This window comes from Halichoerus grypus, chromosome 13, assembly GCF_964656455.1.
Source record: "Halichoerus grypus chromosome 13, mHalGry1.hap1.1, whole genome shotgun sequence".
In the NCBI taxonomy this organism is placed as follows: Eukaryota; Metazoa; Chordata; class Mammalia; order Carnivora; family Phocidae; genus Halichoerus; species Halichoerus grypus.
In genome coordinates this window covers 72,194,317-72,208,889 of record NC_135724.1, presented here as the reverse complement: position 1 = coordinate 72,208,889, position 14,573 = coordinate 72,194,317, and the positions used below count along the sequence as shown (strand labels likewise).

At 47.5% G+C, this 14,573-nt stretch overlaps 1 protein-coding gene across 5 annotated transcripts in view; it reads right to left on the bottom strand.

Moving 5' to 3' along the window:
* Positions 1 to 1,455: 1,455 nt before the first annotated feature.
* Positions 1,456 to 14,573, bottom strand: part of MORC2 (MORC family CW-type zinc finger 2) — a 41,682-nt gene continuing 28,564 nt past the window's right edge. For 2 of the 5 annotated variants that reach the window (XM_078060766.1, XM_078060770.1), the window contains exons 13-27: positions 14,008 to 14,148; positions 13,770 to 13,924; positions 13,529 to 13,657; positions 12,917 to 13,022; positions 12,465 to 12,597; positions 11,058 to 11,132; positions 10,593 to 10,973; positions 9,876 to 10,007; positions 9,355 to 9,409; positions 8,794 to 8,935; positions 8,438 to 8,665; positions 8,252 to 8,345; positions 4,476 to 4,664; positions 4,290 to 4,382; positions 1,456 to 3,197 (exon numbers count right to left, since the gene is read on the bottom strand). In XM_078060766.1, coding sequence (XP_077916892.1) covers positions 3,129 to 3,197; positions 4,290 to 4,382; positions 4,476 to 4,664; positions 8,252 to 8,345; positions 8,438 to 8,665; positions 8,794 to 8,935; positions 9,355 to 9,409; positions 9,876 to 10,007; positions 10,593 to 10,973; positions 11,058 to 11,132; positions 12,465 to 12,597; positions 12,917 to 13,022; positions 13,529 to 13,657; positions 13,770 to 13,924; positions 14,008 to 14,148 — 2,122 coding nt within the window. In that variant the 3' untranslated portion in view covers positions 1,456 to 3,128. The remainder of the gene's footprint in view (positions 3,198 to 4,289; positions 4,383 to 4,475; positions 4,665 to 8,251; positions 8,346 to 8,437; positions 8,666 to 8,793; positions 8,936 to 9,354; positions 9,410 to 9,875; positions 10,008 to 10,592; positions 10,974 to 11,057; positions 11,133 to 12,464; positions 12,598 to 12,916; positions 13,023 to 13,528; positions 13,658 to 13,769; positions 13,925 to 14,007; positions 14,149 to 14,573) is intronic. The other 3 variants (XM_078060767.1, XM_078060769.1, XM_078060768.1) reach the window with 3 other exon arrangements.

The following is a 14,573-nucleotide window of genomic DNA, read 5'->3' as shown; positions in this document are numbered from 1 at the left end:
GCTTTATCACTTACTGGTCCTTAGAGCTAAGAACTCTTGGCTACCACTGCTTGAACCACAGGTCTGAAAGGCAGTTATGTAGACATGGGGAACTGGACCCAGTAAGAGCAGCCAAAAAGTAGTGTCACTCAGATAAAGGAGGAACCAGATAAGTTTTTCTCAACCTATTAACCCATGCCTTCGTTGAGTAAACAAACACGTTAAACCTTTGTCCTGACCTAGTAATACAGTACTGATCCTAAAGTGGGGGTTATAATCCTAAATCCATGGGACACTTGGGGCCTGAAAGGGTCGTACAAGGTGAACATTTTCCTGAGGACTTCACCCCTTGGTTATCATCTTCTATTTTTGTAAACACTTTTGTACAAAAGTCCCTAATCCAGATTCAGAACTACAGACTGCATCAGAGACACGACTGGCCAATGAAGGTGCTCAATCGTAGTTCAAACCAACTCAAAAATACATCACTTTTCTCCTTTCAGATTAGTACACAGGATGGAAGAGACTGCATACTGACAAGTGTGGTGGGGGGGGGGGCAGAATACACTGCTGGTAGGAGTTAAAGTTGGAGGTCTTTTCTGGACTGTATCTTAGTATTTTTAATATTAGTATCTACCATTTGACACAGCCATTTCTCTTTGGAATTTCCCATACATACATATAGATCTGAGTTAATAATACACACACTCATCATAGCATTTTTTCATAAATGTTAACCCAAATGTTTAAGTAGGAGACTCTTAAACATCAGTACATCCAAGACAATGAAATGCTATGAGGTTGTGCAGAAGAAAAAAGTAGACCCATATGGGCTATTCTGAAACAGGTTCCAAGAAACACTGAGTGGGAAACAGGCAGAAACAGAACAGATGTGTGCTTAGCATGGATATTCTTTTCAAGGAGAAAACAGGGATCAAGGGTGAAAGGGAGTCTTGCTTTTCAGGCTTCCCAGCCTTTTGTACTGTTTGAATTTTTACTGTTATGCGTGTGTCACTTAAAAACTAAAGAAAGTCCCCATTGCTCCCATTCCTTAAAAACAAGCAATGCTGTATTCATTCACCTTTTTGTAGCCATTGTACTATGGACCCTCAGGCCACAAACCAGCCAGACCACTCCCTCCTCCCAAGTCTTCAGAAAGTTCCAAGCAGGTCCCATCACATGGAAAGGGGAGGAACCCTGCACTTTATCTTCCCACCCAGAATGGCAAGAGCTCCGTCTGGGCAACAGGCTACATTCAGTACAGCTGTGATTGGATTTAAACAGCAAAGTGGGCACATGGAGTTCAAGCTAAAATGTTTTAAGAAGTTCAGCATTTCTGTTTCTGTGCGTGTTAAGGAAGGTGAATATAGAAAAAGATGGTGATGAGGAATAATCTGAAGACAGTTTAAAACCATAGTGGTAGAAAGAATGAAGTAGAAAGTGCTAGATTTTACTAACAGAAGAAAACAGACTGAATTCAGGAGTCTCACCAGTAAAAGTTTTATAGTATTGCATTTTGATTACAGGTATGTAAATAAAAAACTTGGGTATTACCCTCTGGTAAAAATGCAGAACCAACTTCCTTTAGATTAAAACAGTAGGTTTGGAGACAAAAATGAACCACATGCTGCCTGGGATGAAGAGAGCGAGGTGGACAGGAGAGGAATCACCAGCTCAAGAAACCCCTAGGCTCAGAGAATCTTCCAGAGGAAGAGACCAGGTTCTGAGTGGTATTTCCCCCAAATAACCCTGCCAGAGGGATGTGGTTTGGGGAAGCCCCAAACCCACAAATTGCAGGTGCTTCTGGACACGTGCAGAAGTGGGTAAAGACTTCCCTCACCAGTGCCTCCCAGTCTTCTGCAGAGGCCACAGAGTGGCATGTGGGCCACTGTTGACCTGGAGTGGGTAGATGCCAGAAACACACCCAGAAAGGTTTGAATCACAGACCAGTGGTACCAGGCCATAGTTCTTGTGCCTCTAGAAAACCCAAAGTCCCCAACTATAGAGGAGAGAGAAGAGAGTTGGGGGAAATCAAACCAGAATTTTTCCAATGACCACTAAAGAGAAACAGCAACTCTTGCCTTTGTCTTTGACCCTGAGAAGTCACTTGAAGGACACAGCTGCGTGAGGCTGTGATTAGATGGGAGGGAAGGCATGGTGTGCTTCCTACAAAGCTGCCTCTGGAGTCCCTGTGGCTCAGTGACCCCCTCTCCTGTCTGGCCTAGAACAGGGACCGGTGAGGCCAGGCAGAGGGGAAACAGTAAAAACAGCAGCAGCAGGCTCTCCAGATCAGCCAGCACCATCTGAGGCAGTGTGCTCCCTCCAGACCCTGCCAAACCCACAGGCAGAGGTCACCACCAGATCAGCACCAGGGGCTCTGTCATAAGGAGCTTTCTCAAAAAGAATCCTTTGGAATTCAAACATTCATTCAGTGTGTATTCCACTAGAGTCAGATCTACTACTCAATCTGGACTCAAGTTTTTGAGGTGGGAAACCTCACTATCCATAGTTAACTGAGGAAATCACTGCCACAGGGAGAACTTGAACAGTGGATGGGGGAATTGAATGGGAGGATCTTTCTTCCCCAAGCTGTTTGGACAATGCCACAGCATGACTGAGAGCTGCTTGGGCCAGCATTCATGTCCCTGACCTGAGAAGGGAGCTGCTCAGCACTGAGCCTCTATCCTGATCCACTGCCCCCAGGGGTCCCCCAGATCAGAGCCCCTAGGAGAAGCACAACTCTGGAGGGCTCTTTCCCTTATCAACACTGTTCATCCTCTAGAAGAGCTAAGCCCTGCCCCTGAAGCCTCTCTGACTTATGGATGACACTGGGTTTACCATATCTTGAGGAGCCAGGAGCCAAGAGAAGGAGCTTGGCATCCTGGTTCTCTGTCCTTTGCCCGAGAGTCACCAAAAGAAAAATGTATGGTCTCATAGCAGGCGCAGCATCTTTTTTCTTTTAAAAAATAAATATTTATAAACTTAGGAAGGAAGATTCAAAGAATCAGAGTATTTTTCCCTCCAAAAGCACAAATGTCTCATGTGAGTCAAATCAAGGTAAGTCCACCAACCCATGAACAAAACACCCCCCCCCACTCCGAGAACTCTGCCTTGAAGGGCAGAGGAGCTGATCTTTGTCTCTGAGCCCCTTAGTCCCCCTTGGTGATCAGGTCCTCGATGTAGGCATCCAGCTCATCATCTGTGTTGATGTCTATGTCCTGGAATAAAAGGGAGCAATCAGCTAGGGGCCAGAAGGCGGTGGGCGGGGGGGGGGGGGGGCCACCTCCCCATCCTTCTCACAGGCAAAGGAGCCTGAGCCCAGAATCCCCAACCCCCTCCTCCGCCCTTGCTGTAAGGCCTGTCCCATCTTGATCCCATCTTGATCATTCTCCCCCTCCCCATCCTCTGTGCACAGATGACGCCCAGATTTCTTGCTCCTGCCCTGCCTTTACCCCAGGTTCCCAGTGCCTTAGATGTGTTGCAGACTTCTCAGACTCAGTATTCAAAACAGCCCAACTGCATCACCCCACCCCGGGTTGTGCCCATCTCAGTACAGGCTACCACCTTCCCTCACCCAGGGGCTCAAGACAAACCATTAGAATCACCCCTGTTTCCTTCCTTCCCCCCAAATATTACAAATCTGTCTTTCTCACGGTCACCATCCAAGATTCAGGCCACCAAATCTCTCACCCAGATAAGTGTGGGAACCTCCTCACCCAAGCCCTAGCTTCTAACTTCCACCCAACTCCAGGACTTCCTACAACCAACCACATAAGTAATCTTAGGTTGCAAAAAGGACTGTGCCAAACCCCTCCAGGGATGGCCCACCTCACATAGGCCTGCCTCTTCTATCACCCACAAGTCCCTGCCTTTGACCTCAGGTCCTACTCTTCTCTCTGCCCAAAGCACTCACATCCAATCTTGTATGACTGATTCTACTCTCAGCTCAAATACCCCCTTCTTAGAACAGCCTAGTAAAGTGGCCTCCATGTTTCCTTCTCTTGTATTTACTTCATAGCACTTCCCCCCATCAATAATTCTGTGCACCAGACTGTTGGGCCATGAGGGTAGGGATCTTAGCTTGCCTATCTGGTTCACCCGGTATCCACAGGACAGACACAGAGCAAGTCCACAGTTTTCACTGCCTGGGTGAAGGACTAAGACCCTACAGGGGCACTCCCCACTTCTGGGCAACCCAATCCCAATCTGGGCGTCATCTGGAAAAGCAAGAACTTCTTTCTGTTTTATGGCTTGGAGGATTCTCAAACTAGGTTGTAAATAAGATCTAAACAAGGGCAAAAATCTGATACCGTGGGTCTGGCTGGGATGAGGCCCAGGCAGCCGCACCACCTCCAGCCCTCCTGGTCAGGATGCTGTGCAGCCAGGGTTGGAACCACAGATTCCTGTGAGTGGGGAGAAGGGAGCAGGAGGTGCCCAGGCCCCCCTCCCTGAGACACCAGGTGGTCCAGCTGCAATGAGAGGGCTGCCTGGCTCACCTCCTGCACCTTTTGCAGGAGCGCCACGATGTTGGTCCTCAGCTTCTGCAGCTTCTCCTCTGTCTCTCGGAGCTTTCTCTCAGAAGTGCGCAGGCTCTCCTCAGAGGCCTTGGCCCGTGAGTCGGCACGGCTCTGGTAGGAATGGCACAGATTCTGGAGTCCCACTTCATACTGTTTGAAGTACTCTTTCTGTAGGGAGGGAACCCACAGGATGATTGCATGAACTTACAGGGGCCCCAAGGGTCCCTCTAGATTAGCACTAGTATCCCCACCCTGGCTCAGTACAAGGATGCTCAGTGTGAAGGGATGTCACACACAAGGGACAAGCGGGCTCTCTAGCTCCAGAGTGGAAAAACCTGATGCCCATCTCATGGGGCTGCCATGAGAGGGAGATAGGATCACCCAATGTGAAGCCCTCAGCCCTTGGCAGACAGCAAGCTATTAGTGAGGGATGATTCTTCCATTCCAGTTGGCACAAAAAGGACAAGTCGCTCTCCCAGCTCAATCACACCTTTCTAACTTCACCACAGTCCTCTCGGCAGCCCATTCCAAGTCACGCCCCACAATGTAAGAACCAAAAGTTCTCTTCCAGAAATATTTATCAAGCACCCACCAGCAGCAAATACCTTCAGATTTGTGTAGTATACTTCTATAAGCAACATTAGAGCTTTTACTATCTTTCCTGAGTACCTGAAACTTCCAAAATGTGGGGTATAGTGATGGTAAACTAGCAGTTTCTCTAGACATGAGGCTTTTCAAACTTTTAAAAGGTAGCAGAACACTTGCTTCAAAAGAAATGTTACATGGAATCTAACTGTAAAAAAATTTGAGCAGTATCTATTTTCAAAGCTCAAATTTATAACATCATTTACTCTTAAGTCACCAATGAGAATAAGGCCATTTTGATGAAAATGAGTGGTTCTGGCTGACCACTGTAGTCTTATCAACTCATGTGTTTATATGCTTCTATAAAGATGTATGAGCTACTGGCATTGAGGGGCTCCTGGATGATTTTAAAAAGCGTTACTGGCTCCTGACTGCTGTTTTTAAAAAGTGTGACTGGAAAGTACTTAACTGTGTCATTTACCTTACAATGTAGAGTATCCTATTAAACCAAGATGGCAAAAGAAATTTGAAGTTTTATGTAAAAAATTATGTTGGCAGCACAAAATAAGTGAGCAGACTCCAAAATATTAAAACTCAGTATACGATGTCTTGAGCCTATGATGTTAGTTTTTTAACTCTTTATTATAGATTTACATGGTTATATTACTTTTTAAAAATATATATTTAAATCTAGTATTTGCAGGACTCCTAAGAACTTTATGGAACTCCTAGTCCAGTATGGTGGCAAAAAGGATGATCTTTTACAGACTGACAAGAGCATAATGAACATTAGACTCTGTTGTGTCCCTGACATTAAAAAAATGTTTAAGTTATTTTAGACATTACAGTCAGCAGACTATAAAGTTGATGCATTGAGATGATGGACTCTGAAAAACAAACTGAGGGTTCTAGAGGGGAGGGGAGTGGGAGGATGGGTTAGCCTGGTGATGGGTATTAAAGAGGGCACGTTCTACATGGAGCCCTGGGTGTTATATGCAAACAATGAATCATGGAACACTAAAAAAAATAAATAAAAATTAAAGTTGATGCATTGGTGATATACCTCCTTTTATAAGCATAAGCTAACAGACTTTTAGGCTCAGATGATCCTGGCTGTGTTTCTGGTCTGAGCAGCAAAGATCCCACTGCACTCAGGCTTCACTCTGAGTCTGACAACTTTAAGCCAAAATCAACAAATCTGACTGACAAGAGGATGCCAGGCCACCCTAGCCATCCTATCAGTGGTTTGTTCCTGGGATTTGCAGAGAGCACCTGCAACCTCAACAAGCGCAAGAGTTGAGGCATGGAGCTTTCTGGGGAAGCTACCACGAGCTCTGCCATCCTCTAGCTTCCTTTGCCAACACCTACCCTCTCATCTCATGGGGAAGCAAGGCAGTACTCGAAGAAGGGCAAGACCCTTGTCCTAAAGAAGAAGTACCTGGGTTCAAATCTGGGTTCTATCACAATAGACTCTTCATCTCTCTGAGCCTCAGTTTCTTCAACTCTTAACTTTTTTTTTTTTTTTTTAAGTAGAATGGAGATTTAAAACCCCATCTTTTCCTCTTTGGCAAACCATCAAGCACACAGCTGCCATACGAGGGCCCAACGTCTTGAACATACCAGCCCTGCAGTTTCGATTTCTAGTTCTGTTCTCTAGAAACTCCTCCCTAGAAAACTTAAGCTATGCCAACCATAAGAGTATCTATCCCACTCAATGAAAGACAACTCCCAGATCCCATATGCAGCCCTGGCCTTCCTACCCCTCCCAAGTGCCCAGTCCCCAATCTCCACCTGCCCAGTGGACATCACTAGAAATGTAGGTGCTGGTGCTTCCAGCCCAACACATATCACAATTCATCACCTCTCTTACCCTCACCCTCTGTTTTCTCTCCCAGTTAATAGCTTTGTCATCACTTCCCAAAGGCCTGAGACATAGAGAAGCACATGGCCTCTGCCTCCTCCCCCATCACTTGCCTCCAGTCAACAACCTCTGACATGGCCCTTTCACCCACCAGTCCACCCCCTCCACTCTGGCTCAAGTTCCTGTTCCCTCACCTCTGAGCTGTCACAACTGGACCCGCCCCCTTGCCCCTGCATCTCCCATCCACCCATCCCACCCAGACATACTGCCACAAGAGGTATCCTCTTAGGGCGGGGTCAGCACACTAGAGCCCCAGGCCAAATCAGCCTGCCACCTGTTTTTGTAAATAGAGCTTTATTGGAGCACAGCCATATCCATTCCTTTACAAACTGTCTACGGCAGCTTTCACACTGTAATAGTGGAGTTCAGTAGTTACCACAGAGACTGTATAACCCACAAAGCTGAAAATATTTGCTAACTGGCCCTCTACAGAAAGTTTGTTGACTCTTGCCCTAGACCAGGTTCAGACTGACAGTTCCCCCAGCTCAAAACTTTTGCTGGCCCTTCATTTTATTCAAGGTTTAAACCACTATGCCTAAGACCAGACATTCAAGACGCACCATATCCTGGCTCTCAGGCCCTCTTCTTCCCTAAATGCTCACCACACAGCCTGCTGCCTTGACTTGGGAACTTTCATCCCTCTGACCCCTTGCTCACGAAGTCCCCCTACCTCAAAGCTTCCCTGTCACTTATACAGACACTTCAGACTGCTGCTCTCTCCCCTCCCAAGGCTGCCACAGCCCAACCACCTGCTTCCACAGCACTTATTGCTCTCAGTCTCATGTCCAACTATTGGTAAAAATTCAGTCTCTATTGAATCCTAAGCCACTTGGAGGCAGGACTCTCTTCTGCTGCTCATGAAGAGGTCCAGCACAGGGCCTGTGCCGCATCAGCATAACAACACCCAGTGCTTACTTTCAAGACATCTCTACCTTGCTCTAAGAGTCAAGTTTTAGGTACTTTGAGCCTAAGTTCTTCACTGTTGCCTGGGACAAGTTTACTCCCTCTGCTGGGGTAGAGGAAAAAGGATATACTCATTCTAAAATGTCAAACCAGGCCTGCTGTCCCGAAGTGAGGACTTAGCCCCAGCATCTTATGGTTGTGGTTGTGGTTGGCTTCCGCACATCACAGTCATATCCAGCTACGGGGGGACGGGGCGGGGGGGGAGACACAACAAGGGCTGGCAATCACAAAAAGCATGAAGCTGAGGCGTCACGCAGAATAAAAATAAAGGTTAGGCCAAACTCACCAGAGGAAATGATATTAGCTCATCTGAATTCATAGCACTAAGTTCCTTCTTGGAGATGGGGAAACTTGGAGGCAGAAAGTACCGTAAACAATTCCTAAAGAAAGAAGAAGGTGGGAACAGAAATTCAGAATAGCAAGAACAAGTGTGGAGAGCCACAGCTAGCCCCAGAGTGGGAAGACACATTACCGGAGGATCTGGACAAGCAGGTCAATGGTCTCGTGGTTGGTGCTCGGGGCAGTGGTGTCAGGCTCTATGCGGATGCAGTCAGAAGTAGAGGGCTCTGCCATGGCTACAGCCTGCTGAGCCACCACCACCTCCTCCTCCTCCTCTCCGCCCTCCTGCTGCGTGTCAGGGCTCTGGTACTCCGGAGAAGGGGGCTTCATCAGCCGCACATCCTCACTGCCTTTCTCTACCCTAGGAGGCACACAAGCACGTGTGTCATGTGTGCCCCAGGCGCCCAGGATGGGCCACCTTCTGGGAGGCCAGGGGTAGACCTCCCCCTGGCCTGGCCAACTCTGTCAGCTTCTGGAAAGGGGCATTACCAGCGGTCTCTCGGAGTGGTGTCTGTGGGCACGTAGTCAAACTTCACCTTCCACCGCACCACATGTTTGCCCACCTCCACAGCTGTGACGCGGCCTGTGTACCACTCCCTGTTCACACGCACCTCCACGTGCAACCCTTTATCTGAAAGAATGAGGATGGAATGGGAGTCAGAACACTAACAAAGTTCCCCACTCAGCCAGGGCCACCTTGAGAGAGGCGGTCCCAGGATCTGCAGAGACAAGAACCCCTAGATGCTTGCCTATACTTTGCCAGGAACATGAAGCCCAGCCACCCTGATCTCCTTTCCCCATCTGTTGTGAGGGTGCCAAAGAGCAGCAGGATGAGTGACTGCCAGAGGTGCAAGCCAAGAAATTTGTGCTAAAAATACACATAAGGGTGTGCTATCTTCAGAATTCTTCTTGGGATCAGACTTGGAACCATTGCTGCACAAGAGCCCAGAGCCAGGAAAGCCTTCGAGAGCCTTCACGATAAACAGTTGCTGGCTGAGGGGCCCCACTACCCTTTCCCCCACAGGCTGCCAGGTACCTCCCCAAACTCACCTTTCTGAGCCCTCTTAAGATCAGCTGGGTCCTCTTCCCCAGCACTGTCCGAGAGCTGTAAGGAGAACAGAGTCTGTTAGAACCATCCCCAGTGCCCCCGAAAAGCAGATTTTTACATGACTGGCAACCCAGGGTCATTAGCTGTCACCTCATGTTGTCTTATGTGGCCATTTACATCTCCGTGTCTCACCAAGAGCTGCTCTCCAAAACACTACCTTGAGTATCTACCCTTCTGCCACCTTTATAAACAAGACAGTATGCAAAGGAAAGTCACAAACACAGGGAAGCAAAGGGTTTCAAGCCTCCCTGATGTGTGTGTGACCTCCATCCTGTGATGAGAGCCAGAAGCCAGTCTCACTCAGAAGCCTACCTGGCGCCATGTTTCTAAGTCATCTGTGTGACTAAGAGTCCTATAGAGATGAACTGGGCTTTTGGAAGGCTCAAATCACAAAAGAGAAACGGAGCTGGTGCAGACTGCAACCCTGGGGAAGGAGGTTCTAACCTCACCTGGTACCACCTACCTCATTCAAGTCCTTCTTTTCCTCCTTCACAGCAAACTTGCCCCGCTTAGACCTCTCCTTCCTCCTCTCAGCCTCCTCCTCAGCTTCTTCTTCGTCAGAGACCCCAAGAGTCCGCTTCCGACCAGGAGTGGTCTACAGCAAGAGGAGAGGGAATGTGAGGAGGGGCCCTGTCAGCCCTTGAAGTGCAGGAAGGTTCCATCTGGCCTAAAGGAGCTGTTCCACTTGTGTGCTTCTCAGGTCCCCCAGGGCTGAGCCTCCTGACATTACTCAGTATACAGCAACCTCCTGATCCCTGTGCCCACAAGGACCTTTGCTCAAAGCTGTCGTAGGGGGAGCCTCTCAGTTTACTTCTCCCTTAGCCTGCCTGGCCAGCCGTGACCTCCCTGAGACATGCTGACCACTGTTGCAGCCCAGCAAGGCGGTCACAGGCTGCCAACCTACCCCTACACCACAGAAGCTGATGGAGAGGACTCAAATACATGGCAGACCAAAACTTGAAGGGAGCAGTGAAGAGCTCCCTGGACAGGAAACCAACTTGCTCTGTGCCCTGACCAGATCAAGTCTCTTCAGCTATTGAGACTCCTCCTCAGGGGCAACAGGAAGCTTTAGATTTGATGATCTCCAGTGAGGCTCCCCCAAAACAGCTTTGACACAGCCTGATTCCATTCCTACACCACTGAGGGTAGACTCGGGGCTGGAAGAGAAAAAGCATCTCACTGGGGAGAGTTTACTGGGTGGCTCTGGCTTCTTGACCACTGGAGTCTTGATGGCTCTGGGAGCTGGGACCTCCCGAGGGCTCTTGGAGTTGGGTAGCAGAGATGGTGACAGTGGCTGCACCACAGGGGTGGGCCGGGGCGCAGTCTTAACCAGTGGGCTAGCAGGCTTTCGGGGTGCCTCGGGTGGTTGCAGCAGCCTGGATGTACTGGCCTCCTCCCGAGCTGCCAGGGAAGGAGGCTTTGGGGTACTGCTGATGACAGGAGCCTTTCGGGGCTGGCTGGCTGGCCTGGGAGCTTGCAGGGAAGGGGGTCTGCTGGGGGCATTCTTGATCACAGCAGGTAAAGGAGGTGACCGAGGTCGCTGAGGTCTACGTGCAGGTTCCTAAAAGAGAACCAGAGAGATGAGAACACTGATCCTAGCACAAGACACCTAAGGAAAAGCCCTTCCCCCGCTCCTGGGCTTTACCTCAGTGGAAGGTCTGGTGGTCACTTCCAAAGGCAATTTCTTCAGGTCAGCTTGGGACCGGATAGGTGTGGTTTTCTGCACAGCAAACATGATGATGAGGTTGTTTGCATATGTTGGTACATTCAAGCAAACTCTTTGGATCCCTACTACATGTCTGGGACAATGGGCACATAAAAAAGAAAACCTAGGCACAGTCCTACTATTTTAAGACTCCCATTCTCACTAGGAGACAAAAAATACAGACACTATATCATCAGCAAACTACAGGATTCTATGTGATTCATCTAGCAATTGAGAGACCAGGAAAAAGTGTCAATGGATTAAATTCCTATAAAAGAAGCCAGGAAAGGTAAGAAAAGCCTGACAGAAAAGGTCAGAAAGGACAAGTGGGATTCAGTAGATAGGGAGGCAGGCCTAAGACATCCAGGTTAATGTGAACATCTGCACAGACACGGAAGCCAGAAAAAAAAAAGCTTTTTATAATAAAAATGATAAATGTACCATAGATACATCTCAAAAACCTGACAAATCAATTATGAAAAAAATACATGAGAAGAAGCTATTCTGAAAAAATAGACAAAAAAATTGTCCAACTCAAAAATATGAAAGAAATTCAAATTATAAGATGTGTACCTTTGCCTGTCGAATTTGCAAAAAAACTTTAAAATAAATGTACTGCTTGTAAAGAAACAGAAATCAATATATCTTCTAGAGAATAACTTGGAAGTAGTTATAAAAAGCCATAAAATTTTACAAATGCTTTTACTCTTTCAAATTCACTTCTGGAAAATTATCCCAAGAGAAGTATGCACTAAAAAGAGTGTGTGTCATGACACGATTTCCATATTTTTATTATAAAATATATGTGTACATAGGCAGCCATAAAAAATTAGAAATGTTAGTTAATGGTGGTTACCTCTCCGGTAGAATACTTACTTTCTGCCCACATTGGAACACATAAACAAAATAGTTTGATTTTTTTTAAAATGATCATCACTATATATCTTAAGAAAGAAAAAAAGAAGAAGAATGTAGCAGGAGGGGAAGAATGAAGGGGGGGAAATCGGAGGGGGAGAAGAACCATGAGAGACGATGGACTCTGAAAAACAAACTGAGGGTTCTAGAGGGGAGGGGGGTGGGAGGATGGGTTAGCCTGGTGATGGGTATTGAGGAGGGCACGCTCTGCATGGAGCACTGGGTGTTATGCACAAACAATGAATCATGGAACACTATATCTAAAACTAATGATGTAATGTATGGGGATTAACATAACAATAAAAAAATTTAAAAAAAAAAAATGATCATCATTAATGTACTCAAGAACCAGGGAGCCACTGAGGGTTCCTGTTCCCATCCCAGACAGACCTGACACAGGCTAGCTCTGTCCACTGCCTATGACCCACGCACCTGCAGGGCTTCTAGCTTTTCCTGCTGCTGGCGAATTTTCTCTGTCAGCTGCTTCTGCTTCTCTTCTTGTGTCTTCAGGTCCTTTCTGAATGTCCCCAGGGGAACCTTCTGCTTCTGTTCAGAAGCCTCACATCTGTAGAAAAGAGGGTGTTAGGGAGGTTGTGGCAAAACAGGGCCCTAAGTAGGACACAGTCCTTCCTCTTCAGCCAACCCATGCTGTCTCTCACCACAGCAACAACCTCAGGGTTCCCAAATGTATAGAATTAATACTCACTGCAGGACAGACATCTATTCTTATTTCCAGGGCACTTACTATTTGCAGCAAGACAGAGATGTGAGAATATCAGCACTGACCTCAAGATGCACAGCAAGTTATTTACCCAAAGGGTAGGGAGAATACAGTGGAGGAGAGAGGAGATACCCACAATCTCCTTGTTAGAGCAAGTGCTCACCGGTCCTGCTCAGGATCAGGGTTCATGGAGCAAACCCAGGTGTCAGGGTAATCTTTTTCCACAGAACTCAGCTGGAAGGGGAGGGTTCGCCACTTCAGACACAAATCTATGACACAGAAAACACCCCCACAAACATCAGCCACGCCCCATAATATCTTTAGTAAACAGGTTCCTCTCAACCAGGCCCAAGGCAAAGATACCCCCAACTTTCCATGGCTACAACTCTGCCTTCCTTACACAATGGTAATTCTTCTCAGGGACAGTGATTCCAGCAAGAATAGACACTTTATATCATGGACTTTCAATGTTCCCAGCCTCTCTCCCTCCTCCACCAGGATCCTGGCTCAATCATCAATCACACCATTAACAATGGGGTACCAAACCAAGTGAGGCCTGGCAGGTTAGACACCTTCTGCCTCAGTCAGGAGGGACAGGTGGGACTTGACACAGCCCCAAGGCTGAGCTCCCAGGCCCATCACCAAACAGACTCATCCCCAGTGGGACCCAAAGTCCATGAATGTCAGTCAAGTCAGGAGGCCAGCAAGGGGTCAGAAAGAAGAGGGTCATGGATTATGGTGGAGAGTCAGGAGGAGGTTCCGACCACCAGCTCACCACACTGGATGGTGGTTGGGATTTCCATAGCTCTCCGGCGCTTGTAACGTAGATCGCTGGATGGGGGCTGGTTCCAGTTGGCAGAGAGGTAGCCAAACTCATCCCAGAACTTGATGATTCCCCTCTGGGCTGGAAAGGAAACACCCACACATATTAGGAGCCAGCCTCTCGCTCTTCCTAAATTTACATCCTTGGGCACTAAGGGTATTCTAAGGTTGGAAGTGAACAGAAAAGGAATTACCAATGGCAATGTCCTTCCAATACTGTGCCAGGTGCTCCCCCATCGCCCGCAGCAGGTGCCGGTACTCCTTAGCATCAGCAAAGTCCTGCTTGTTGTGTGTAGGTTCCAGGACCAGGTAAGGCACATCAACAACCCCAACAACCCCACCGCATGCCCTGCAGGGAGAAAAAAGACACAACTCTGTCACCCCACTGGCCCACTGCCTTGGGCTGAAAAGCTCTCCTTGGGCAATACTCACATGCCCCCTTCCAGCTGTGGGCCCACTTTTTCATACATCTTGATCAGGCGGCTACAGTTATAGATGAACATGCCATCCAGGTCCCGGTGCTCAATGTTGACCCCAAAAACAAAATTCAGTTCTTTAGGTTCTTTAAGTGCTCTGAGAAGACACAATATAAATTTAAGCAGATCAACTCATGAATACACAAACACCATGTTCTTGAAGATATGTTAGCTTAAGCTTAAACTTGAGACATGTTAAGGAGTAAGTTTTGCATTTCCAGTCAACGTGTAACCCATCAGACTTGGTAGGGAGATGGTACTGTCCAGTGACTCTAAGCATCCCTAATTAAAAGCATGTGACTTTGGCGGGCTTCTGGTAACAAAACAGGAACGTTAAGATTTAAGTATGAATGGGATACTGTGAAGCTGCTGCAAATCTCTGTGAAGATAGTTACATGGTGGACTAAAAACAAGATCATACCTACTCCACTCATGTGACAGTAATAAATTTTAAAAAGGTAAAAATTCACTAGAACAATGAACACGTATGTGAGGGAAGAGACCCTCATGTGATAAGTAACA